Genomic DNA, 27,833 nt, shown 5'->3' on the forward strand with positions numbered 1-27,833 from the left:
TCAAAGGTGAATACTGTATGTCAAATTAATGTCGACATATCTGGTTTTCTTAAAATCCTTTTTTTTAGAAAGGCAGATTGTGTAAAGGCAGAGCTGCTTATAGGGATTCTTTACTCTCCCCTAAGAGTCGACCTTGAGGCTCTGGTCATCTGTTCTGAGCTTAGTTGTACAAATGTTTTCAGCAGCGGCGGTGCAATATAGTGAGTTATTCTGGGCAACAGACGAATATCGAAATGAAAGGTTCTATTCTCAAAACTCATCATGTTGTATTTACTTAACAAAAAAGTGATGACAACATTGTGGTTTCCTGTCCAAGGATTTTACGGTTTGTTTATGAAGTGACCTAGTTGGTTACAAAGTGTTCTAACTTGTCTGAGACCAGCATAAAATACAGTAGACAAGATAAGAAAATATGTAAACACCTGTTTACTCTTTGAAATATAGTAAATAAGAATGATTTAATCCCAGTCTAAAAGCTAAATGAAGTCAGAATTACAATTCATTTTCACAATTAATTTGTGTTGCTGCAGCCATGTCAAAACAGCTATTCAGTTGGAGAACAGTATTAATGCAGAGTATCACAGGGTGGAGACGAATGAAAAATTGCAATGTAAGAGCAGGAAGAGTGTGTCAGAGACACAAAGAAAAAACTGAGAGAAAAAATAATTTCAGGCGTGATGGATTGGCTTAGAGGAGCAGACTCCTCTGGGCAGACAGCTGAGACAGAAGGAGTTACGTGTTAGACTAAGGAGAGGGTGAAGAGAAATATCTCTTTTCTGCAGCTGGATCTCAAAAGGAAATAGCTTATTCGAACAAAAAGTAGTTTGGACACCTCATCATAAAAAACATGTCGGCGTTAAACATCACTGGCAGAGAACTTTATTGCTTCTAACCCCAGACCAGTATGACCAGTGTGACCTCTCACCTTCTGCTCATTCCGCAGGAAGTTGGCCAGCTCGTCCGCTGTCAGGTGGTCCTTCCTGTCGCTGTACGCCATCATCAGCAGGAACAGGTCCCGCCTCAGAGACATCATCTTGTAGAAGACCGAGAACTCCTCGTATGTCAGCGTGCCCTGCTGATCGTCCGTGTCTGCTTCCTGTGTGGGTGAGGAAGTGATACGTCTCAAGCTATTCCATTTTAATGGTTACACTACAACTACAAAAACAGACATAGTGAAATGCTACACAAACTCCAACACATGGCTTGCATTGTGATTCTATTTGTTTGATTCACACAGTCCTCATCCGAAACAACAAACAGAAATTTTTGAAAATACTGGTCAAAATTGCGGATCAAGAAACAAGTATATTATAGGTCTCCTCTGTAGGTCATGGACACAAGTTTCATGTAGGCTACTGCATGCTCTTGATCATCCTCTTACATGGGTTGCAATCTACCTACCTACATTCATGGAAAATAGCAACAGAAATATGAAACCAAGCCTGGGTAAGATCAACGCAGCTGAACAAGTCAAATTACTAAAAATAAATAAATAAATAATTTTAAAAAATTGCTCCTTGTACCACAGTCTCTGTGCCTGCTGCAAATGATGGTGTGATGGATATGTCACTCACTACTCACTGGTTAGGGCAAAACAGAACAGAATAACGTTCTCTCCTTACAAGAAATCAGCTAACATGTCTCAAGTGAAATATAATGAGTCATGATGAATGATCAGTCAGTCTGATTATCAGTCTCTAATATATGGCATAAAATCAATATTTACTGTGAGTCAACCCTGACACTATACCGGTCAATGCACATAGTTTAAAATTAGAAAAATGCATAGACTTGAGCTGTAAAGGTGTGCACACGGGAACGGCTGTGCACATGTGCAGTTGCAAACTGTCTCATCTTTTCTCCATCTCTTGCCATGGTTCTCTCCCTTTCACACTAATACAAACACAAATTGACACCAGTAACCACACACAATGTACCAGCTTTTAGGACACAAACCCATTACCTCTCCAACCTATTTTTCCTTTTCCCAACCTCATATGTCACCGCATGTGGCTTGCCACTTATTTTATCCCGCCACTCCTCTCTGTCTGCTCCCTGGGATCCAGTTTCTCATATTACCTGGATCTCACGGGGGCCCATTCGACTCCACACCAAATCTAATAATACCAGCTAATGCCTCCATCACACTCCCATAATGAGCTCGCTGTGGGCACTGGGGATTCGATCACAGACAGAGTCTACACGTAACCTGCAGGATAAATTACTGTGATAGACTTGATCAGAAATGCATGGACAGAAAACAAACAGATTCATGGTATTTTAAGCAACTCCACAAGCTGTTCCGGTTGCAACACTGCCGTCCAAAGTTTAAATGGAAAGGATTAAATGAATGAAATCTAATTTAAATTCAAGAGAATGGAGCGATTATCGGTGTGAAATGACAGGTTAGCCCATTATGAACAGATAAAAACTTTCAGATTCACTGTATCGACTCTGAATTACTGGTGGTGGAGAAGAGCATTTAGAGGACACTTTGGATATTTTTATCGTATTAGCAATTTCAAAAATACATAGTGCATGACAATTTCAATTCCAAGTTTTAAGCTCACTCTGAGCTGAAATAAGGATTTGCTCTTGTCAGTCAGTTGTCACAATATCCATTTGGAAGTTTAAAGGCCCTGAAAACCTATTTTTTCAAATCAGCTTCATATGATTATCCATGGCTCCTACATGAACACAACATTTAAGTTAGAACTATTTTTATTCTTATTTCACATGAGCAATTTCTGTGAATGAGTTGCTATTTGTGCTCCTCTCACTGGTTTAAAGTGGGCATGAAAAAACGTGACCTCAATTAATTTCCTGCACCAATCACAATTTTGCAATATTTTCCTTATGTTGCCAGCACTGCCCACATCCACGTGTTTCTGATGAAGAAACATCACAGCTGAATGTCATAGCTGAATTTTTAAGCGTTAAATGCTTCATGAACAATAACTTAATGTGCTTTTATTTCCAAATTTAACTTAGATAGTTGCTCATGTAGTCAGGAATATTTAATGTTAGAGAGACATACTTTAGATTTGAAAGTAATTTTTCTCGGGGGCTTTAAGAACACTGGGACTTATCAGTGATTTAAGGTTTGTATTACTGTTTCCTTATTATCTAATGTCATCATGGACAGATGGACGTGTCAGGGGGCAAAGCTGTGGTGCTGGGACAGGGAAAACACCCAAACAAATACCAGTTTATTTACACTGCAGCCAGCATCATCACTTTGTCTTTGTTGTCTCAACTCCCCAACCCTGGTTAGGTTATATCTGCCCTTGCAGTAATCTTAATACCTTTGCTTTTTTCTACGGTCTGACTGCTTTAATTTGGGTAACAAGTATTTTTGGGTTTTTTTTGTATCTTTGACTAAGCAACAGCTATTTTTTGCCCCAATCTCTGCATTTTGAGTCTGCGAGTCTGCAAGTCTGTTGTATAGGACACCCCTAAAATTGACCAATTCACCCTCGTCCAAATGAAAACATCAATCAAAACACAAACAAACAAAACCATCTCTATCAGCATAATTAACTGTCATAATTAACTACATTGATTGTTCAAAGTCAATCATCAGTCAATCGCTAGAACGAAGGCGAACTTGTTTTTGTTGTATAGTTAATAAAACAAGAAAATGAGAAAGTGAGAAATTGAACAATAATTGCCCGCAGCACTGCACTGTGTTACTGCATGCTATTACTCACCTTAGAAAAGTTGAGTGTGGATTTTTGACATTACTCAATGTGACTTCTGTTTTAAAAAATTGAAGCAGACCACTCCTTAAACTACTTCATCCTTTTCCTCTAAAAGTGTTTCTCTCACTTATGAACACATGAAATATTTCTTGGTCATTTATTTAAATTACACAAATGCACATGAAAATAAAAAATGCAATAATAATGTGACATCAGTGATCTTAAATATTTATATATAAGGACTTTTACAGGTTAAAATGGATTCAAGCATCCTTTTTCTAATTAAGGGCTTGATATATGAATGTTTCCCTTATGGTGAAGCCTCTGAAAGGAATGTAAGAGCAATTAATGTATATGTGAGGCGTAAAATGGTGACTGTAACTGTAGCCTTATGTTAAGACTGTGGGGACTGTTACTTATTAAGTATTGGCCAGGATTTGGCAGTAAATAAAACGGCTCCAGATTCTGACCTGAAACATTTGCTTGACCTTCCTGCGTGGCAGATTCACGTTCAGCTTGTGGAGAAGTTGGGAGATCTCTTCGATGTTCAGGAGACCGTCTCCGTTTTTATCAGCCTCTTCAAACGTCTGCTTCATCCACGTCACAGACACACACATTAAGGAAAATTAGGTATTTATCATATGGAGACTGTTTATATGTGGTTACCATCATTTGTGCATCTAATAACTATAGTAAATCTGTCTGTGTTATTTCATGTATTTCAATATTGTCTTTGTGAATCATGGTTATGTTTAAGCCTATAGAGTAATGAGATTACACAAACCCCTCTGACTATAAACAAATGAAAACTCAGACTTTTCTTTCAAGGTGATCCACAAGTCATTAATAAGTGTGTCTGACCATGAACGCTGGGTTACAGGTGGATGAAGCTAAATAAAACCTGAATATGCCACTTGCCGAGTTCCTAGCAAGTTAAAACCTTGAACTTCACTTTCTGGAGAAGGATTTTCTTTTGAAAAATTTAGTGTTTTTATCTGAACTGAGGGGGGAAAAAACTCTCTCAAACTAAATCACATAAACACATTTTCTTTCCTTCCTAGAACATTGGTCTGCTCTTGACAGTGCGCTGTGTTTCTCCTGACAACAGTGATTTGTATGTAAGTCTTTCCTGAAAGGATATTGGTTGTGTGTACGCTGCCGTTTGGCCAGTGAGTCCTCATCGCTGATCCCGGCCATCAGGTAGCGCAGGCCAGTTATCCAGGTTCTGGCTTCTTCTGCATTGGACGTCACCAGGTCGAGGGACTCCATGTGGTTTCCATGGTACACTGTGAAACAGCAGGCCGGGTTGAAGCTGCCATCTGCATGACGATGGAAGATGTCCGATTGACCGCCCTCTGTCACTTTGTACAGCGAATCAATGGTGACTGATCAAGAGAAGAAGTGGGATGGAAAGGAAGAGAAAAGACTACTTTGATTATTTGTTAAAAGGCCTAAAACCAAAAAAATGGGTGAATTATTGATTTCTGTCAGTGAATTACAACCTAAAGAATGAACGGTGAAATTCTATTGTTTTCTCATTGGTAGGAAATCCCAGAGAGAGACTGAGACCAACTATAATACTAGCAAGTAATGCCTGTGTAGCTGGAGCCTGATGCAGCCTACTCCTCTGTGCCATAGACCTGTTATTGCTATTAAAAATACATCAATGAGCCACACTGTTGCATTGGGTTACATGTTCCTTCATTACCATGAACACAGACACTTCAGTTTAATTTGAGCGAATCCCACATACATCATAAATACTCATTAGAGCATCAAATGTGTATTAATCCACAGCTGAAAATAGTCCCCTACAAATACACTGTTTACTCCTGTTTGAAAAACTACAGTGTCCAGCGGCTCTTGGAAATTATGAAAAAAAAAGAAACTATGTACTGTCATTCAGTCAAAGGAATGTACCACAGCAATCCCTTGCAATGTGTTACCTTAAAAAATCCTATTCAAAAGATGAAAGAAAGATGAAATATATAGATTTTAAATTTAGAAAAAAAGAGCACACTGATATCAGATCTAAGCAGATGTCTTGGGTTCAGAAGAGAAAAACTTTGGAGTGGTGTATCTCTAATAACAAAGGAATGATTGGAGCAGACAGCAGTCAAGTGTAAAAAAAAAAAGAAAAAAACTTGAAATAATTGGCAAAAAAAAAAGTCTGTATTCCTTTTTGACATATGAAACCATGATCAGCAATAAGCCATGAATAGCATTATGCAATCTCCACACTTTCTGCATTTCTCTGGCATGTGTAAAAATACACAGAGAAGCCAATTCCATGTGGGCTTCAGAGTGTATCGCAGTCTAATGAGATTGGAGTATAAACTTAGCTAGCTTTGATTCTGTGTCTTTGTTAGGAGAGGGAAACAGCCTGCAGTAGACATGTATTTACATATGTGCTTTATGTGTCTCTTTAGCTCGCTCCTGCTCTCCTCACAGGATCTCTCAGATGTGATCCTATAACTTGCTGTTGAAGGTGTCTCATCCAAATAAAACAATCCAGCAATGCCTCTCATCAGTGCACTAATGCGTGTTGTGTTTTGAGAAACACAATTATGTTCAACCGACAGATTAAAGAGTTAATGCTTTCAAGATTTTATTCAATTAATTGCTTCTCACCCACCTAAAAAGTGTATTTTGTAATAATCCATTGCAAAATTATGCATGCCCATTTTCCCCATCACGCTCATTTCTCTCATCCCTTTACATAACCTCATTTCTGAAATTCTACTATGACTGAAAGTAACAATATGGCAGCGTTATTTTGATCAGGCTCAGACAGACAGCACACACACACTCTCAAAGCTCATATTCAAAGAAAGAACTGGGCAGCTGGTGGTGTGTGTGTGTGTGTGTGCCTCAACCTCTGAAGCACGATTGGTTTTGATGCTGCAGGTACCAGCAATGAGCAGGATTCAAACCAGACACTGCACTGCCGGCGCTTTATAGTCATGAACAACCCCTGCACACCACCACGTCCCCTTCGCACTGGGAGCTTCTCCCTGAGCACTTTTCACTTTGGGTTTTGGACTTCAAAATTAATGCAGCTTCGTGAAGTTCAACCTCACATCCATAAATGTACAAGCAGTATTCTAACTACTTGGTCAGACACTTTACCCTTATTTTCTAAAGTCTTTGAATGTTTTTGTGCTGGACTTAAAATTCACTGCAGATCTTGAGGCTCAAACCAAAGACCTCAAGAGACCAGGGCTGTCTTGTCACTCCCTGACCTATTTGAACAAAAGAGCTCTCCTTTGAGCTCTATTTCTAAGAGATTTTGATTCTTTTCTTTGGACACTGGACTTCAAAATTCCAACGCATTTCACAGAGATTAAACCCAAAAACTCAAAATAGTCCAATGAATAGTCCAGTTACTCCAATACCTTTCCCCTTGGCCATCATGATCTGCCAATGGTGGTCCCAACTTTTCCTTTGGACCCAAGGGAAACAGTCCAAGAAATAGATTGAAACTGTCCTGTCCTTAACAACATAACTCAACGTGTTGGAGGACTGCTTGGAAGTTCTGAGGTTTGATTTTTTGAGCTTCAGTGAGTTTTGAAGTCCAACAGCCAAAGTGAAGACTCAAAGGCTTGTAAGTGACTGACCAAATGGCTCAGAGTGACAGAGGAAAGTTTTCAAATTATGAGGTTGTGGGTTCAATTTTCATGTAGCTTATGGATTTTGAAGTCAGACTTCCAAACGACAGAATCAAAAAGGTCTAAGACATTTGGTTTCTGACCAAATGTCTCAGAGAAACAATGGACTTTTGAGGTCAAGGGATCAATCACTGTGATATTCTCTGCAATTGGATTAAAATATCCAAAGGAAAGAGTCAAAAGCTCCAAGAAATGAGGCTTCAGTGTATTTGGTCAAACAGCTCACATTGATAAAGGACCACTCTGTAGTCCGACACCTAAAGGAATGAGGCTTTGATAACCATTCATCAAGGGTGTTAGAGTGTTTGGACATTTTAAGGATGTGGGTTCAATCCTTATTAGGCTCACAGAATTCTGAAGTTCAACATCCAAAGACTGAAATGCTCTAAGGAACTCTGTGTCCAACTGGCACAGTATTGACTGTTCTGAATGTCTGAGGCTGTGGGTTCAATCTTTGATGAATTTTGAATTGCAACACCCAAATGAATGACTTAGAGACTCCGAGAGGAAATCGAGTGTTTCGGTGTGTTAGAGTGCTTCTTGTAAGGTCACACCCTTTTTGGAGGTTCAGTGAATTTACTGCAGTGTGGTGGATTGTTATACGACTGCAAGGTGCAAGTGGTGCAGCATCTGTTTCAGATCCTACCTGTTTTCAGTTCAGAGGGCATCAAAATCAATCCTGTTGTGGTGGGTGGAACGTACACAAAGGGTTTTAAAAAATGTTGGAAGATTTTTTTTCTATAATTATTAACTATAATGAAACAATAGTATTAAAGTACCTACAACTATATTGGTTTACGGCCACTAATATACATTGCATACATTATACACACTTATCATTTTAGATACTTTAGTGTTTTTCGTCGATTTGTCACTCTAGCTCTAGAGTGCAACACCACATGATTATTTTCAGAGTAGAAATTTGTTTAAATGTTGAAAACATTTTTGAAAGACTCCCAGTCTGTCCTCAACACAGACAGTTCCACTGCAGGCTATAATGATAATAATAATAACAACTTTATTTATATAGCCCCTTTTAAAAACATAGTTTACAAAGTGCTTTGACAAACTAATCATAAGTAATGAAAGTCAAAAGCAGGACAGAAATAAGTTAGAGAGAGAGGGCAAACAATATGCTATGGAGGTCTCCTCTTTGAAAGGTAGCCATAAGCCTGGGTTGCATATCACATCTTGATCATTTTTAAAAGAAAATTACAAAAGCGTTCTTGTAGACTAGAAATAATGTGTATGTGTGCACGCATACTCACTCTTAGCCTTCTCACTCTTGCGTGAGGGCTTCCAGCGGATGCAGGAGCGATGCTCATCCAGGTAGAAGAGCCTCACCAGCCCTTTGGATCCTGTCTTCAGCTTTACCATCTGTGTCCCGGACTGCATCACACTCATGCATCGCTCCACTGGAGATAAAAACACAAACACTGGGGTCAGTGGAGCACTATATTAAGATACAAAAGGAACAGGTGTCTGTCTTTATTTGTCTTTTCTCAGGAATAGGTAAGGCAAAGTGTCACAGAGTCGCACAATTAGTGGAGCAGGCAGCAGCTGATGTGGGTCAGAGTCCAAACTACAACAGAGATGCTACTGTGTGAACACACAGGGCTGCTTTTTCTGTTATCCACTGACCTGTTCCTGAAAGCAGCTCAGAGAAGGAACAGAGAGATCTCATAGAGAGAGAGAGAGACATAGCTAATGTGTGTCTCTCTGTTCTAAGATTCACAGAGGGCCTCTAGGCTCTGGGAGAAGAAAATTTCTGCCTCATGCTGAGGCAGGTGGAAACTACGACTGAGCTGCTTCATCGGTTTCCAAAATGTAACTAAAAATTGCTTGGATTTTCTGATATTAGTCTCTGAAATGTCTGCTTCTATCCCAAAGCAATTTCATTTTGGGGGTTTGCTGCAACGAAAAATAACATTTTAAAAATTCTAAGGCAAATCCAGAGACCTCACTGTGAACACTTTTCATTGGAATAATTTCTTCGGTAGAAACTAGTTTGAATTAAATTTGCCTAATGAAGGTTTGTGGATCATTCACAACAGTAGGGAAATGGACTCTGGAATGAAATGTTGCTGCTGATTCAAACACGTCACAGGTAAAAACATTTTTGTTGTTTGTTTCTTTGTTTGTTTGTTTTTTTTTGTGATTTGGGTGAATTCACCCTTTAAACGGGCTGAATTGAATGTTGGGTATCAAGGTGTTGGTACTAATTGCTACTGCATTATGGTTGTTTTTAATACTATGGCATTTATATATTTATCTTCTCCATCAGTTTCAACATCAACACACATTTTCACACTGGGCGCGAGGTGATGACACTTCACTGTCTGCCCCTGCAATGAATTGTTGCACTGCGGTATACAATATATATGTGCATCATGTACTTGGAAGAGAAACTCAATTTTTCTGGCAGTCATCTGTAGGTAAAGGTTCAATTAAAGACACTTGAATTGAGCAGGAGAATGTTTGCAGAGGGAAAATAATGGTGCAGTGTTATGAAGAGAAGAAAAGAGGGACTGAAATGATTGCTTGACTGCCAGGCGCAGTCCGGCATCGGAAAAGGATAAAAGACCAAACTTCAAACTTTTTACTTTTCATGACAGCCGGTGGCAGGGATACAGACGGGGAACAACAGAGAGGCAGGGAGATTTCCATCCTCATTAGTGGAGTGTGTGCACACATGCCTGTGTGTGTTTGTGTGTATTAGTGTGTGTGGTTGGTTGTGCGTGTACCGTGTGCTTTCATGTATGCATGCAATATGTCTATGTTTACATGCATCAGTATGTACATACACTGGCCACAACATTAAAACAGTAAATGAAGAGTTTAAAAAACAAAAAAAAATTATCAAACGTTAACAGATTGCGGGAAGAAATGTTTAATTTTCAACTAATAGAATTCCTTCTGTACAACCTTGGCTGTGATGTATTTAGGTGTCTGCTATCTGAGGCCATTTGTTTACATGCACAAAGAGACATAAGTCCCATTCTCCTCACAAGACTCTCTTCCCCCTCGTTCAGTTTAGTTTAAAATTAACTTCTGACTGCAGTGAGAGAACCACACCTCACCTGATAACAGTGTACAAAACATTAGTGACACATATTCACTTCATTAATTTTACACAGATGACGTTAAGCCTGGTATAAACCATTCTTATCCATCATTTCTCTAATAGAAGTTTTGCCGGTCACAATGGAGAAGATACACGAGAAGATTCAATATACTGTATACTTCAGTGACACCAAAAAGTGCCTTGTTAGAGTTGTCAGCTTTACAGCCTTCTCTCTGGAGGTGCTCAGAGTTCACAGACTTATTTAAGGGCACTTCAGTTGGTCGAATGCTTGTCAACACAGAGTCCTCCAGGTGGAAGGACAGACTCTCCTCGTACAAGGCAACCTCTAAGAGACACTTAAACTCCTGGTGCTATATGATGATAATCTACACAGAAAGATGAAAAGTACTCCATACACTGATTGCTTGCTCCCAATTATTCTGTGTAGACATGACTACCAGAGATCGGAGTCCATCTGTTGGAAATTGAATTGATTGGACATAGTTTAGAAAATTGCTGACATGAAATTCACACTGCATGTTAAGACAAAAAAAAACCAAGCCATGAAGTCCAAGGAACTCTCTGTGGACTGCCACGATAAATCTGTAGCAAGGCATAGATGATATATATAAAACCAAGGACGGTGGCCTCAATAACTGTGAAAATGAAGTTTGAAATGTCCAGGACTCTTCCTTTCTTTTGGAAGACCAAAACTGAAAAAGAAAGAGAACCTAATTCCTCAGGGTTTGAAACTACAAAACAATCTATTAGCCCCTTGAAAAAATTAGAAAATCCAAAACGGTTCTAAAGCTGTAGAACATTTTTTAAGCTCTCTATCCTTATAAGGACACACACACACACACACACACACACACACACACACACACACACACACACACACACACAAAATATAAAAATGGATATTCTAAGATGACATGGGTGATTATCTTCAAAGACAACCAGAGTCAAATCTCTCATGTATTCGCATGATATTCGCAGCATATTTAAGCGTACTTCACAGAGCACATGCTGAGTAGAGTACTCGCTAACAGGCTCTCTGTCCTGAAGGCAGACTTAGCAATGACACAAATTTTGTTCTCAATATTTCTCGAGTTGTAAATGCTCACTCCAGGGACTGTATTACATACACACACACACACACACACACACACACACACACACACACACACACACAGAGAGAAGCACATAAATCCGAGCCCTGTGCATTATCTCCCAAGGTGCATGACAAATCACGAATGCACTAATGGACACAAAATCTGCTATGTTGATAACAACATGGAATATGTGGGGAGAGAAACAAACAGCTGCGTAAATAAAGCAGTGAACTTGAGTTCTGACCAAGACGAGTCTCCAGCTGGGCATCCTGAGACACTTCAGCTCACAGTCAAGGTAAACTAAAAGTCTGTTGAAGGCTGAGCAAATATAAACATCTGGGCTCCAGGTAGATGCTGTTTCTTGCCATTGCTGAACGGTGAGTGATTAATAGATCTGGTGCGATTAGGTTTTATCCAAGTTTAATGGACTGCAAAGGTCATCTTTTGTAGCAAACCACAGCGTATATGCTTGAATTTTATGTAAAATGCAAATGATTCTGGATGTTTACATAGACTGTGTGCAAATAAAACAAAGCAGTTTTAACTAAAAATTGCCTCAGGTCTTTTGTTTTTTTATGAACCACACTTTAACAAATGGTATTAATATAATGGTTCATTATTTTTTTCTGTCATCCAGCAGACAGAGAGCAAAATTAGCATTTGGAGTTGTGCTTCTCTTCCACCTGATGAAGTCCAGTATTCATCCCTTTTTAATTCTGGTCTCTTTTATCATCTGAGGGAAATATTTGGTTCTTTAACTTTAACTAACTTTGTTAGCTCAAGGCTTCATTACACTTCATAGTTGTCAACTACAACACTAATTAAGATTACAAGCAACATATATCATATATGCTATAGCGAATTATTTGAAGTCATTGGAATGTTTAGCACATTGAAGCGATTAATACAAACTCATATCTGTACTTTACACTGATAAGTAGAGTAGAAAATAATGGGACGCAGAAAATACAAAGAGACTCTGGGAAAAAGAATTAATCAGAAACAAGAAAATAGGTCGCGTTGCATTATTAATCTCACACGCCACTACTGAAATTCATAGCTTCCTTAACGATGGAATTCGATGGAGGTCGCTATCGAATGTGGGTTTATGGAAGTATTGATCATATCCACAGTCTCTCTTACACTGAACAGACATGTTCCTCTGGGGTTTTGGTCTCACGCTGTTTCAGGCTACAAAATCCATGACTCAGATTAGACAAGCTTCCAACAACACATCCCCAGCGCTCGGATATGTAACATCATAAATCAGGCCTAAAGTGAATGTACGCTATTGACCATTACTAGAGAATGCGCGCCCATTTTCCCACAATTCCCTTGGGGTATAAATATGTAAGTGTAGAGACAGAAGACAGAAATCAGCTTTTTTTCATTTAGCTCAACAGCCAACACGAGGCAGCTCTCCTGAAACTGACATGTACAGGTATCAGTTCATCATCTGTTAGTCTCTGTGTTGAAGCACAATTTAAAATAACACCACATACTGTACATATTGTTACTTCTCCTTACATTTCTTACCGATCTCTCCCTGTTCATCCTTGACATTTCTGCCAACATTCTCCACACACCTTACTCTCCATCAACATGATGAGGACCATTAAGAGTTGAACCTGGTTAAGTTGAAGATTGCAAAGTAAAAGACACCAGGAGAGGAAGTATCAGGGTTAATGTCTGCCGGGGAGAGGGGAGCTGCCTCATAATCAAAGATGAAAACTAATAAGTGGCTCTCAATGATGGTTGAAGCAAAAGATCAGTGCCCTTCACATCTTAACACTCATCTCTTGTCCCATTTTTCCTCAAGCATTAATGATAAGACCATCTGAGCATGAGGGATTAAATTTACAGTCTTATTCTACTGTCTGTCTTGCAGGGTATAGCAGAAAAAAACAATTTCAGTGTCTTCTGACATTTATATGCAAGTTATCCACAAGTGTCTCTCTTTCCAGAAAATGTGATTTTCAGCCAGCTATGGGAATAAAAAAAAAAAATATGTAAAGCATCTTTTTCCTGTCTGACTCCTACTTTTTGGCTCCAATTTCCCATTCAATAAAACAGTCTCTGTGCATGTATTTACTGGAGTGCATTTATGTTTATGTGTATGCATGTGTGTATGCGTAAAAACTCATCATCTCTGTCGGCACACAGCAGAGAGAGCAGATCAAAGCTTTGTCTTGCCACAGAGGCAATTCAAACATATTTTAATGGGGTAGGTGATAAAAACGTCTTTGTGAAAACCTGATGAACAAAGGCCATCCTCACTTAGATCCATACAATATAGATCAGGCCAGGACGGCAAATACATAACACAGAGCTTCTGGCAATCACATTATCATCCTTAGCAGTTTTCATTCATCATGTTCAATCTTAACTGTCATTTCAAATCTCAATATGGAATAAGATCGCAGCCGTCGCTGTCACCTCATTTCTAGGAGTTTATAATCAGTCAGGGCTAATATTTCAGTTCTTGAACGGCTCTACATGAGACATCTGTTGAGAATTGGTCAGAGGATGATGAGTGGAGTGGACCACAGTCCAAAGACTTATCTTTATTTATTCATAACTACATGAATTCATATTCAGCAGCATCTGTCTGATCCTTAATGCACTATTCATGCAACATAAGACACCGCCCGAATTATCCCAGCCAGTTCAACTGTTGATGAAACACAAGCACAGCAATCAAACCAAAACAGAACTGAATGGAGGCGTGGTGTAATAATTTTTCACTTAATGCTCTATTTCACCTGTTAGCTCTCATGACCTGAAGGTCTGCTTTGTGTGCTGAAGCTCAATCAAGATGTGATTCAGTTTTGGCTGACTGATTGTCCACAGGACAAAATGAATGACATTTACACATTAATTATTGTGGGTTATTGCTATGGCGAGTGGAAAAACGCACAGAAATCAACACAGAAACAAGACAAACCTTCTCTTGCATGCAATGAGCAACAGCTCATTAAGACAAGCTTTCTGCAGGTTCAAAGTTATGGTTGCAGAAAGTGAGCAATTCGATCACCCTGGGGATACTGTTACATAAACATGAGCTCCTGCTCTTTTCATGTGCTATAAATAGCACCAGCAAGCAATATATGTTCAATGTGCGATACGTTTTTTCCACATACACATATTTTACCATCGGAAGACAACCTGCACAGTCACAAAAAAATATGAGGACAAGAGGTTTTTACACAAAAGGGTAAAAGGTGAAAAATAGGTGGCAGTGGAAAAAAGACTCGCTTATATATGTGAGTTTTAATGGGTTTCGTTCTCTAAGGCACACTGAGTTATAGTTTCTAGACTCACACACATACACATACGCAGACACTAACTTACCAATTTGTGTAAGCCTGCATTTTTGTGGTACAGCCACGGTGCCACCAATATGGTAGACATTACGCGCCAGCAGAGTCGCTACAGTTAACATGGCAGATTTTTCAGCAGGACCACAAATGAAGGTGGATCGAACTTTATGAGCAGATAAAACACCGGGATCAAAAAGTGAGGAATAAATTTCCTCCATGTTCACTGCAGAATATAAGGTTGCCGGTAGGAGTCACTTCCCCAACACATTCAGCTCCACCTGTAGCTAAAAGCTCTGAAAAAACTGTTTTGGGTTTCCACACATCAGACTTGACGGACACTCCGGACTGGCTTCAGACGTTAAGCTTCCACACTCCCAAATCGTCTTCTGTGCTGTGCTCTGGTCTGTGGCAGCACCTTCCTCTGACAGTCTTCTCTCTCTGAAAACAAACACGTTTCCACCTTTCTCCTGGTCATCTCTTCTCCCGCTCCCACCTCCTGTATCTCTCTCTGATGTTCGCAGGTCTCTCAGAACATGTGCAGCTGTGTCAGTGTGGCTGCCAACACGCTACCCCGTCGCACGGATTTATAATCAAGGTTCAGCAGCTACAGTATTGTTTGTTGTGTAGTTTCTGGAGTGATTATGGAGAGTACGGTAGGAGAGTGCAGCAGATGCGTGTTTCTGCGAATCAGCTGGATTCATCAGGGTCAACCAGTGGGTTACGGGGATAAGAACGATGACATAACATTTGTGATAATGCACTACTAAAAGAAATATTTAATGGGTTGACATGTGGGGGTGTGTGTGTGTGTGTCTGGGTGTGTGTGCTACAGGAACAGTCACCGACCACACATCTGTCCATCTTGTACTAACTGCCCTTCTATTTCACATATGCTTTGCCTTGCGGGATGAAGACCTCTTCATCCACATTCAACTGTGTGTACTGAGATTTTCATGTACTCGAACACCCAGTCAAGAAGATCCCATTTTTTAGGGGCAACACAATACCATAAAAAAGGACTTTGATGGAGGACCCATGGTGAAAAAAACAAATAAAGTAGTAGAATTTCACTTTGTTGGAAACACATCTAGAGAGGGGCGCAATTCTCATGCCAGCTCCACAAAAATGGAAACAATATGCAAACAACATCATAAATTCCATATAAAAATAAACCCATTACAAACTTGCCTTCTGACACCTGTCACCTTGTGCTCATAATTTCCTCCTTCTTACTGCATCACATGGCAGTGATGTAACCAAAAAAACATACAAAAAAAAAAAAACAATTAAAGGAGTGTAAAATTTCACTTTGATGGACACACTTCTCAAGAGGGATGCAAGTCTGGTGCCAGCTGATTCTTATTATGTAGGGAAGTGGGAGGTAGAGCTGTAGTATGCTTTGGGAATTGTTCAGGAGGAATGTCAAGTGATGTGGCCTAAAGATGCAAAACTGCCAGCATGAAGAAGAGTGTCAGTAAAGAGTCTCTAATAAAAGTAACTCGAGTACTTTGGGGCAGTAATTACATATCATCAATTCTGAATAGGGTAATACAGTATACCCATTTTGGGGCTTTATTTTTGGGGTTGTTCATTGTACCTCTTTGAAATAAACACTATTAACATCTGTCCATTGTCTCTGCATGGTCTTTTATTTAACACCATCACATTCTATAGTCAATTCTATATATTACATCTATGAATAATCTAGTAATATGTTCAAAAAAAGCAATCAAACTGCATATCCAAGAGAAATGCAGTTGGAAAAGTCTAGTCTCGTTTTCAGATTAGATAAATACATCATGAATGTTATATCACTGTATAAATCAACAACGATAAACCCCAAATTACACCTCATGTAATCCCATCATATCTTCTTCTTACATATATTCCTGAATTTGGGGTTATGTCATCCAGTCTTCATCCTGTTTCACTGTCTCTCTGGGGATACTCAACAGCTTATGAAATTAAATAAATCAGGCACACAGCTCTGTGACCGGTGATGACTTCTGAATAAATGCGTGTGGAAATCAGACTGCACCATGTGGGACAAATGTCGCCAGAATATCAGTGACAGTAGCGAGTTTAAGCCTTGGCAAAATCAAACCAGCTCCACCAGTGTGATGGCAACAAAGTGAGGTTTTCATATTTACTCAAGCATAATAATAATACACAATGAACAAATAATAAAGTGACATTTAATCCATTCATTTATTTTACTTTTGCTTACCCAGAGTCGGGTCACAGTGGCAGCAGGTTAAGCGGGGTAATCCAGCACATCCCTCTCCCCAGCAACGCTTTCCAGTTCCTTCTGGGGGGGCCTGAGGCATTCCCACGACAAATGAGATAATCTCTCCAGCATGCTCTGGGTCTACCCTGGGGTCTCCTACCAGTCGCACATGCCCGCAAAACATTCAACGGAAGGGGCACAGGAGACATCCTCATCAGATGCGCAAACCACTTCAACTGACTCCTTTCAACGTGAAGGAGCAGGAGAGCTCCTCTGAGCTCCCTCCGGATGCCTGAGCTCCTCACCCTATCTATAAGGGTGAGACCAGCCACCTTAATGAGAAAACTCTTTTCAGCTGCCTGTGATCGCTTTCTAATTCTGTCAGTCACTACCCAAAGCTCACGACCATAGGTGAGCATTGGAACATAGATCAAATCAAAAGCTTTGCCTTCTGGCTCAGCTTCCTCTTCACCACAACGGTCAGGTACAGCACATTACTGCTCACGCCACACCAATCTGCCCATCAGTCACATGTTTCATTTTACCCTCGCTCGTGAACAAGATCCCGGGACACTTAAACTCCTTCAGCTGAGGTAAGAGTAATCCACTGAAGGGAGCAATCCACCATTTTCCAGCAGAGAACCATGGCCTCAGACTTAGAGCTGCTGACTCTGGTGATCCCCAGACTAGACACACTCCTCCCCCCAGCTGCACCTTGAGATCCTGTCCATGAAAATTACAAACAGGTGACAAGGGACGACTCTGGTGGAGTCCAACTCCAAATGGAAATGTGCTTGCCTTCCTGCCAAGAATTCAAACATAACCCTCACTCCCATTATATGAGGACCGAATGGTTCATAGTGACATTTCATTGGTTTATTTTTCACTGAGGCCTGGATCCTTTCCCAGCATGCATTAGGTGGAGAGCAGGTAAACAAAATGAATCCGTTGTCAATCAGGACTAACCTATGGGACATCTGGGGTCTCTAATCCACCAGAAACACAGAGGTAACCTGCATGAATGCAGATATAGCACGCAGACTGCACACACAAAGGAACACAGAGCCACACGGCAACAACTCATCTGCAAGTGTTCTGTGGAAAAATAAATAAATAAATAGAGAGAGGATACATCCAAAATATCTCCTATCTTGATCAAAAACTTTGCCAGGCTCACTACTTTACAAGACAGAGCTTTAGAGGAGCTGCCAGATGGGTTTTGTTACCATTGGACAGAGCCAGGCCAGCTGTTCCCACTGTTTTCAGCCTTTATGTTAAGCCAAGATAACCATTCGCTAGTTGTAGAGTAGCTTCATATTTACCATACAGACAAGAGAATGGTATCGATCTTCTCAGCTACCTCTCAGCAAGGAAGCAAATAAGTATATTCCCAAAAATGTCTGACTCTTAAACAGTAAGTTGACCCTTTGTTTGCTTCTGGCCTAAAATTCTATTAAAAAATGAATAAAATTAAAGCCCCTGAAAACTAGTCTTCAAATCTATGTCTTTACAATATTCATGACTAAATAAGCAATAATTATGATTGAAGATTAAAATCCTTAGCGACACTGACAAAAGGCTGCTATTTGCTAACAATGCTTTATTTGTGTTCATGAAAGTGGCAGTTTATCATTGGCAGTGTTTCCCCACTATTACAGCTTCAACGCTTCACCAGCAGTGAAAACTACTGGCATCAATGGGGATGTATTCAAATACAAATACCTTTTAGAGCAAACTAATAACACAAAGAAGTCAAAAATATTTTGGTATATGCCTTATTAGTGACATAAAAGGTTGGGAAACACTGGGAAATGAAGAGCAAAAAGAGGGAAAACACACACTCTTATCTCACAGTCACTCACTTTGCCTAATTAAGAGCGCTCAAGGCAGCGCTCAAGTCACCAATGCTACAAATGGGTTCCCAGGTCCCCCAGGGGTGCAGAGTGTAGAGCAGCACCAGAATAAAAATAAACACATGACAACTGCAGCATGATAATGCATTCACCGAAGATGCTACAGGGGGCTCCCCGGGTAGAGGAGTTCAGCACTAACATCAAAGAAGGGAGCGGAAGCCTGTGTGTGTGTGAGTGTGTGTGTGTGTGTGTGTGTGTGTGTGTGTGTGTGTGTGTGTGTGTGTGTGTGTGTGTGTGTGTGTGTGTGTAAGCATGTGTGTGCAGGTTTTATGTGCACATGCAATGTTCAAGCTTCTTCTTTCCTCCTCCCGAAGCTAGGCTGGATGACTGTGAGTAGATTGAGATACAGTATCTCTGGCAGCAGAGCCAGACTTCCATGCAAACTGTCTGATCTCAGCTACTTCACAAGAAATGTTAGAGAGAAGCCATAACTGCCTGTCTGTCTGGTGCTTCATTTCGGGGGCCTACAAGTGTTGGACTGAGTGGACCAAGCTTCTAGGTAGCTTATTAACTGCTGAGTGGATGGGTGAAAATGAAATAAAAGCCGGTGGTTATGGATAATTTTCTTTCTGTTTCAAGCTTAGATACAGGTTTCCAGAGCACTCCGAATGCTCTTGGTAATTGCCCAGCTGCAGCTTTATAACAATGAAAGCCTAAAAAATCCCAGTAAGTTTTAGAAGCTGATGTATTAAACTCTCATTCTAAATGCAATTACAAATGTGATGTATTGGCAGCTAAGTCAACATGCAGACAGATACAGTTATTCATCTGCGAATTTCAATGTAAACGGTGTTGTGGAAAAGGCAGAATAATAGATGTGACACACATTTTTCTTAAACTAGATACAACAGTTAAAAGGAAAGACGAGGTTTGTAGAGGTTTTGTATTATTTGAATTTTTTTGATGCTACCTGTGATTCAGTACCAATACCAAAACAATACCTTTAATGTTCTGTAAATGAGATTTTTAACACTAACATAGCAGCAAACCACTATTTTCTACGTAAAAATGTAGTGCAGTAATGGCAGAGCAGAGAATGAAGTCACACCCCCTCTGTGTGCATATCTGATCTAGCTGCATGTGTTTGTTACATGGGGAACACACTGCCTGTGTTGCGTGTGCATGTCGGCTGTGTCGCTGTGGCGGCTGTGTCGCTGTGGCTCTCCTGGGTTTGCCTTGGATAATGGCCATCAGCAGGCTACTCAAATGTTGGATTTCTTTTCATTATAAATGAATTTCTAATTTATTTTTGACAGAAAATGTCATTAAAATGCCATTGTCTCCACATGCAGCTGCTAAGAAATATGATATTTATATTTTTCATGTTTGTGCAATATTCAGATTCAGCCTAGACATTGAAACTATAGTAAAAGGTGTCAATTGTATGTAATGTTTCTGGTATGATGTCAATATCACTACAAACTGGTCTTTTCCCTGTCTATGTCTATTTGTCCTGTGAACCATGTGCATTACAAATGAAAAATAGGCGAGACGCGGAATCTCTAAATCACATGATATAGCCGCGAGGCAGTGTGTCCACTCTAACCCGTTAACGTGGATGCCGAAATTAAAACCAAGACGATCTGCAGAAGCCATGTACATGCCATGCAACCAGTGCGTTCCTGGCCATAGTGGATGCATGAGTCCCTCCCTGTTAAACCGTTGGCCCTCCCCACATTTACAAAGACACAGGCACTGCCCACAGGTGAGATGGCACCTGTGATGCAGGAAACAGCGTTCAGGTGAAAAGCGACTTTCCAAAATTTCCTCCACTGAAGAAATCACGTTTTTCTTCTAAAAAGGCCTCCAACAAAGAAAGAGATAAGACCTGAGCACAGGGCACTACTGACTAAAATCCCAGTTGGCCAGTGGCCTATCAAAACATCCATAAAGTTTTTAAAGGTTTTACTGGTTCCATCAGTGTCTTTACCAGCTCCATTAGTGTCATTTGGGCGGCTGGTCCCAGCAGATAAGTCCAAGGCTGAATTTCTTTCTCAGTCCAACCATGGATCAGAACAAGTGCTGGTTATGGCCAAAGCAAGGTCAGAGGTGTGGCCAATGAAGCATTTGTTTTGGTCTGAGATGCTGGTGGTTTAGCGCTACATCTAGTAGCAGTGATGATTGTTTACAGAGTCTTTAATTTGAGATAATTGCCAAACTAGAACTGTCTCAAATTGGCAAGATATTTTCATTTAATCAAGGAACTGCCTGATCAGATATTTGGCACTTGACAGTTTTCAACAGAAACATATCAGTTGGTACCAATAAACGGTTGAAGCTTGTTACCCAGCCTTAAAGAGATGAGAGGAGAGGAGATTGAAATTAACAAGAAACGGTATAAGAAAAAGGGGAAGAGCTGAAAGGATGAGAACGTGTTCCCTCCCCCGGTGTCTGTTAGCTGTTTTTCTGCCCTGGAGCGAGAGAAAGGAAGAGGCAGAGACGAGGGGAAGGGTTAGAAGATAGAGGGAACGTGCTGAGATTCATCATCATCAGTACAAGAGAGACACATGTGGAAAAGATCATATGGAAAAGCCATTTCCTCCATGTGGAGGAGATTAGCAACTGTGCATGCTCCTCCAAACCTTACTCTCTCCATCATTTTTTTCTCTCCTCTCTCAGCAAGGGCTCATGGTGCCATGCACCTTGTCCTAGCACAAGTGTTGACAAAATGAATAAAGCCTTCTTCTCCATTGAGGTTTGCAGGGGCCCTCATCCTCACACCCCAATGCTCTCATAGAGAGAAACACACAAACCCGGGTACTGCAGGGGTGAAGACTGACAGCTTGACACATCCTGCTTTTTAAGTGCCAGGGATGCACCATATTTTTGACAGCGTGCGGCAGACAGCGAAAGGGTCGCTAATAGCCCAGGGACTGCTGGGGCTTCAATTTTGCCATCAAAGCTCGACCCAAAGCTCTGTCACATTGTGTGGTGCTCAACATGTCCTGCCTGGGTTTCAAGACTCTCCTATTTCCGCTGATGCCAACGACAATCCAGTCCACCTCTGTTACTTAACTGTGGCATGTGGTAGTGCAATGTGGTCTGTCAGTGTCTCAGACATCTTCTCACCAAGGCGCTGCAGTGACAAAACCTATAAATGTAGATTTCTGTGAACAGTGCAGAAGATGCAGGATTGCACAGGATGTGGCACATCTACACCTATGTGCTGTATGGAGTGAGGGCAGAGTAAGTCTTGTCAAATAGACGAATTAAGAGGCTTTTCTGCCCCCTGGTGACATGTGAAAAGGGGCATTTTCAGCACCAGGGACAGTTTCCCTCTGCTCCACTGCTGCTCTTCATCAAGAGCTCAAAATGTGTCAATAATTTATAAATTCACATAAAAATAAATCGACTGAATGGTGTTATGTAATTAATTCTGACGTTTTGAACGTATAATGTCGATGCGCAGTAGGCTAATTATCATGGCACAATGAAATCCTAATGCAAATTGACAACCCCCAATTAAGATTTCTCAAGTGTTTGTAGACGCCTTGTTGATGAAATTTCTCCACAACAATCAGAATTAGAATCAGAATCAGCTTCATGCAATGGAGAAATTACGCATGAGCTAAAGCCTATTTGCAGTATAGGGTAGTAGGGATCCAAAGGAATGCGTGCACCACACAGCGTATTCCTCTCCAGAGACAGAAAGATGAAATAACCAAACGACCAGAAGCTTGAAAATGATCACTTACCCCTCTCCAAGCTGAGATTTCTGCAAACTTCAAGTTCTGCCATTTAGGACTGGAGCTGTCTCACAAGGTCTCTCCATGCGCCTTTGACATCATTTTTATTTCCTGGTTGAAGCGGTTTGGAATGCCATCAAAACATGCCCGATTAGTCCATTTCTCCATGATGAATGGACGTTCACATGAAGCGCGCCATGATGCTCAAGTGTCACTTTTTGTGTTAAAAAAAAAACGAGTCCAGAGACAAACTGCTCCTCGGCACCTTCCTCCCTGTGCGGTCTGCAGAGTGGAGTCACAAAACCATCAAACCTCTCACATCCACAGCCTCTGCGCGCACATCCTCTGCACTCACCAGACGCAACACAGAGGCACAACGATAAGCCGATTTCTCACACGCTCGGTGGACCGAGGGAGAGTGGTTGTTAATAAGCAAGCGCTTAAGACTGGCGTGGAATGAGCGAGGGTGAACGATCGCTCACAGAGCAGTGACTTAACCAGCAGAGTTGGCCATTTGGACATTTCATCAGCTTCGGTGCAGCTGTTTGGCAACAGTTTGAATTCCCCACCAAACTGAACTCGTGTCGCATCCGCCTCCTCGTTTGTCTATGGACAGCTATTCCTCGGAGTACATTCTTAGGAGGGAAAAAAAGGCACCAATGCGCAGGGATGCCTGCTGTGACCCACTTTACGCTCTCAGTCTCTCTCAGTTTATGTATCAATTCTTCCTCAGAGACACAACAGGGAACGGGCTTCATGAAATGTGAGGGTTGCTCTGCGGCGCACATACAGGAGGTCCGAGTGCCAACAGAGAGAGAGCGAGTAACAGAGAGCGCAAGATCTGTGTAAATATGAATTAGCCTAATAGGTGTTTCTCAGCTTTTAAAAAGCGTGTTTTTGTGTGTGTTAAACAGGTTCGAGTGTATGATCCTCATTTCCCTAATGAAAGTTTGTTCAATCTGGAGCTCCGACATTAGTCTTGTTCACTGGTCCACATTACAGCCATTTAATTAAGGATTGCAGGAGACAGTTATAGAGTGACCGAGCAAGCAAGCGCGCAAACATGCGCGCGCGCGCGCACACACGCACGCACGCACACACACACACACACACACACACACGTGTACAGTTGCGTTCAAGCACTAAAAGCCGGAGGCAGAGGTTACCAAATCGATTAGTGCTGTCTGGAGGGACAAAAAGACATGTTTGTGCACCAGTGGTACCCTCAATGTGTGTGTGTGTGTGTGTGTGTGTGTGTGTGTGTGTGTGTGTGTGTGTTTCCAATGATTGCTCACAATTGATTTAAGTATAAATCTCTCTTCATCCACACCTGCCTGATCACAGACAGCCCCCTGCCCCAACCCATACACCCCACCCCAACCCAAATCTAAAACCGGTTCTCTCACTGATTTATGTGCCTTGACCAAACAAAAACCATCCGCCACTGTCATTCACAATAGACTGGAAACAACTGGGAGGATGGCAAAGAGTCAAAAAAGTCATGTGGAAAATAATCGAGGAAAGAAAAGACAGGCATATGTTTTCTAAATGGTTCTGTCTGACAAGAAAGGACAAACTGTCAGGGGCAGGAAGGAATAAACACAGACAGAGGTCAACAAGATGTGAAGTTTGGTGAAGATGTGACAGATAGTTTGGTTTCTCTTCCCTCTATCCCTCTGAAGAACTTAGAACTGCAGGCTACTAGATTAGTATCAGAATATGTTATCTTGGTAGAAATGGATCGGAAGAGATGGAAGGGTGGACTTCATGAAAATGTATTCTCATGATGTGCTCAGTAGGCTATTCGTTTTCTTTTTGACAGCTTTAATTGACTCTAGATTCTGGAAGAAAAGTCAACGTTGGCTCGAAAAATATATTCACAAAGGGAGAAAATGTGTGAAATTCTCATAAATGGAAATAAATATCCTTATTTCTAAGCACGGAAGAAGAGGAAACAGACACGTGTGTTTCCTCTCTGCATCAATCAAGTCAATCCATCATCCACAGAAGAGTGCTGAAGCAGTCAAGCCTGATTTCTGCTATGGTTCGCTGACAAGCAGAAAGTACACACACTCAGACAGTAATCTAGCACGCGGTTTTGTGGGGGTGGGATGTGGACTCCGACTGTAGTTAGTCAAGGTGAGGCATAAGGTGGTCTGTCTGCTGTAGGTGTGACAGCCACAGAGGCAGACGGATGCATCAGTGATTTGTCACGGATTTGTCTGGTGGATCAGTCAGTGTGCAGCCTCATCGCCTCAAAACTCATAAATCAAGATCAGAATGATGCTGGTGCAAATCTGGATTCAGCTTTGAGGAAGATGAAAAGGAAAACTGCACTATTTGCTGTGGTTTAAACAGTATCTGATATTATATACTGAAATAAACAGGTACGCAGATACATTATGTGACAGGGAACTCAAGTTGATATATACAGACAGGCAGAAGAAGAATACACACAGAAGAACATTAGGTGTGAGGAGTTTCTCTTTTTTCTTAAACTTTGATATATTTGGCTTTGCATGATAAGAAACATGTTGCAATAAAAATCAGGTGATGCAGCCTGCTAGTATGGAGCTGTTTTGCCACTCTGAATGGAGTCTTATGGACAGTTTTTGCTTTGGAGAGGGTTTGGTAATAAGGTTTCATTGATGTCACAAAACTGTATATTGGTTTTACTGTCTGCAATCAAAAGTGGAGACCTGTCTCCCTCTACTGTTCATTCCCATGACATACAGTTATCTGTATGAGACTGTATGTTATATTCCGTCCATTATATTATTCTGTTGTGTGTGTGTGTGTGTGTGTGTGTGTGTGTGTGTGTGTGTGTGTGTGTGTCTGATATTTACCATGAAAGACGCTGTTGTCTGTGAGGAAGTGCCGGCGGTACTGTGGCTCTCCTTTCCTGTTCACCACCCAGGAGCTCATGGTGAGAAGAGGAGGACAAATAACTGGACGGCCTGCGAAGGAGAGGAGAGCTGAAGAGAATAGCAGGAACTTGAATGAATCTAAAAAGGTAAGCTGTTGTCTTGTGCTATGAGCCAACACACAAATCTGAAGACAAACAGCACAACATGCAGTTTCACAGAAAACTGGTTTACAGGAGGAATGATACAGTAATAGTTTCCTTTACTATGAGGAGACAAGGATAAAAGTTGGAGATTCTGCAGAGGAAATATGTCAAGTTCATTTTAATAAACTGTGGATTTTCTGGCAGCATTTAATTAAATATGGAAGCACTAAATTGAAAAACTACGCCTGAACGTCTTTGCACCATTAGCTTTAATTATATTAAGAGGTGAAGAAAATATGGAGTCAAAATATAGCAAGTCTGGAGAGTTTACTATTAGGGACTGATGAACCATTATAATTACACACAACTTTATTATTCAATGTGCAAAGAAGTCAAATTGTGCAAGACACATTTTCAGAGTTACGTAAGCAAAAGTCTTAGGGGAAATACTTTGTTGAAAAAATGTATTGTTATGATAATCAAAATCAACATGTAATTGAATGAAATCAATGAAAGTGACATCTTTTAGCTATTTAGTCTCTACATTCTCTGATCCTAAACTGTCTTCCTGCCTGGTCTCATCCCTTTAGCCAGTTGTCAACCTTTTTGTTGTTTTATTTTTCAGCATGTGTTTCTCATTCATCTTCTTTCTGTTTCTCCTCACCATTATTCCCGGATTCCTAATTTTCCACTACTTCCTCCTGATCACTTTTCATTCCTACCTCTCCTACAGCTAGTTTCGCTACTTAGTGTTTCCCCACCTGTTGCTCATCTGTCTTCCTGTGATTTACTGCTTCCCACTACAAAGATACTCTCTCTGTCTCCGTCTCTCTCCCCCCACCCCTCTCTCTCTCACACACACACACACATGGTATAGTATGGATCTGGAAAGGCTCGGAGCCTCTGGGACAGTTATTGGCGCCTGGTGCCGGCTGACCTGAGGAGAGGTGCCTGTCTGGTCCAACATGTAGAGCTCATGGGTCAAGTATCTTTGAGGTGAAAGTACTTTCCTGTGACCCTGCCACCACCTCGCTTTAAAACACAGAAGCCTGTGATGTGTGGGGTGTTTCTGACAAACCATATGGGCAAAGATTGACTTGCTCTGTTAATGTGGCACTCATCTCATGATGAATCAGTATGTTCATAATACAGAACTGGATAACTGTAATGTAAATGTATCTTAGTACCAATTTGTAGTGTTTTATAGTGCAAAACATCTCTTCTTATGATTATGTAAGGACAATGTAAGGATAGCTCTTTTATCATTATCAATACTTTATCATTAATTAAATATTAAGCTGTACTCTGATCTCTTTAAGTTGGTGCTTTACAATAAAACATTTGTGGTATGGAAGGGTTGAAAACTGTAATGCCATATGGACAGTCAGTCCTCTGAGGCTTCTCTTCATAGCCATTAAACTCTGTTTCACCTTATGCCTGCAAGGCCTCTCAGCTGCTCTGAACTAACTGTAGAGCATGGCCCCTTGTGGCTTACTGCTTAATTATAGAATAATGTTTCTAAATTACTGTTTGATTTCATAACAGAGTCCAAATTAGAGATAGGAGCTGAGCAGAAGTAGATGACTGGGGACATTGTTTGAGCAGCTCCAACATGTCACATTGTGATACAACTAAATTATATGAATCTACCATAAACACTGAATGTGCAAGTCAGCAAATTTTATAAATGCTGCGCAGAGAGAGGCGGCAAAGTAATGTGATCATCGTGGAGCGACTGTGATGCTGGTGCATTTGAATGGATGCATTCGTTCTACACTCCTCATAGATGTCCATGCTGTGCTAATGCAGAAGACTCCTGTTCTTGTCTAACTGAATTACTAATGGTATGTGGTACTCATTGATTGTGTGGGTGATATTATGTATTTAGTATTTAGTCCAAAAACAACATTAAAGAAAAACAGATGTTTTTGAAAGACAAAATTGAGGAAAAATAATGACTTAAGACAAATGCCCACTCCTTTAAGTTAAAAAAGAAAGTATTATTTTCAGTGACAACTTAACAATTAGGTAATTAATTATTTAAATCGACAACTTTTAGATGTAGTCATATTTTAACCTCCTGGTTAAACTCTGATTGTTGCACAATTTCCTTGTACAATGAGGGATTG

At 40.7% G+C, this 27,833-nt stretch overlaps 1 protein-coding gene across 1 annotated transcript in view; it reads right to left on the bottom strand.

Moving 5' to 3' along the window:
* LOC111239340 (1-phosphatidylinositol 4,5-bisphosphate phosphodiesterase eta-1-like) overlaps positions 1-27,498 on the bottom strand; it is a 54,329-nt gene extending 26,831 nt beyond the window's left edge. Inside the window, exons 1-6 of the mRNA XM_022769202.1 lie at positions 27,480-27,498; positions 25,541-25,651; positions 8,638-8,784; positions 4,843-5,086; positions 4,172-4,301; positions 926-1,096 (exon numbers count right to left, since the gene is read on the bottom strand). Of these exons, the coding sequence (XP_022624923.1) occupies positions 926-1,096; positions 4,172-4,301; positions 4,843-5,086; positions 8,638-8,784; positions 25,541-25,651; positions 27,480-27,498 (822 nt within the window). The remainder of the gene's footprint in view (positions 1-925; positions 1,097-4,171; positions 4,302-4,842; positions 5,087-8,637; positions 8,785-25,540; positions 25,652-27,479) is intronic.
* Positions 27,499-27,833: the final 335 nt, after the last annotated feature.

Source organism: Seriola dumerili, unplaced genomic scaffold (genome assembly GCF_002260705.1).
Source record: "Seriola dumerili isolate Sdu_G_001 unplaced genomic scaffold, Sdu_1.0 BDQW01002293.1, whole genome shotgun sequence".
Lineage (NCBI taxonomy): Eukaryota > Metazoa > Chordata > Actinopteri > Carangiformes > Carangidae > Seriola > Seriola dumerili.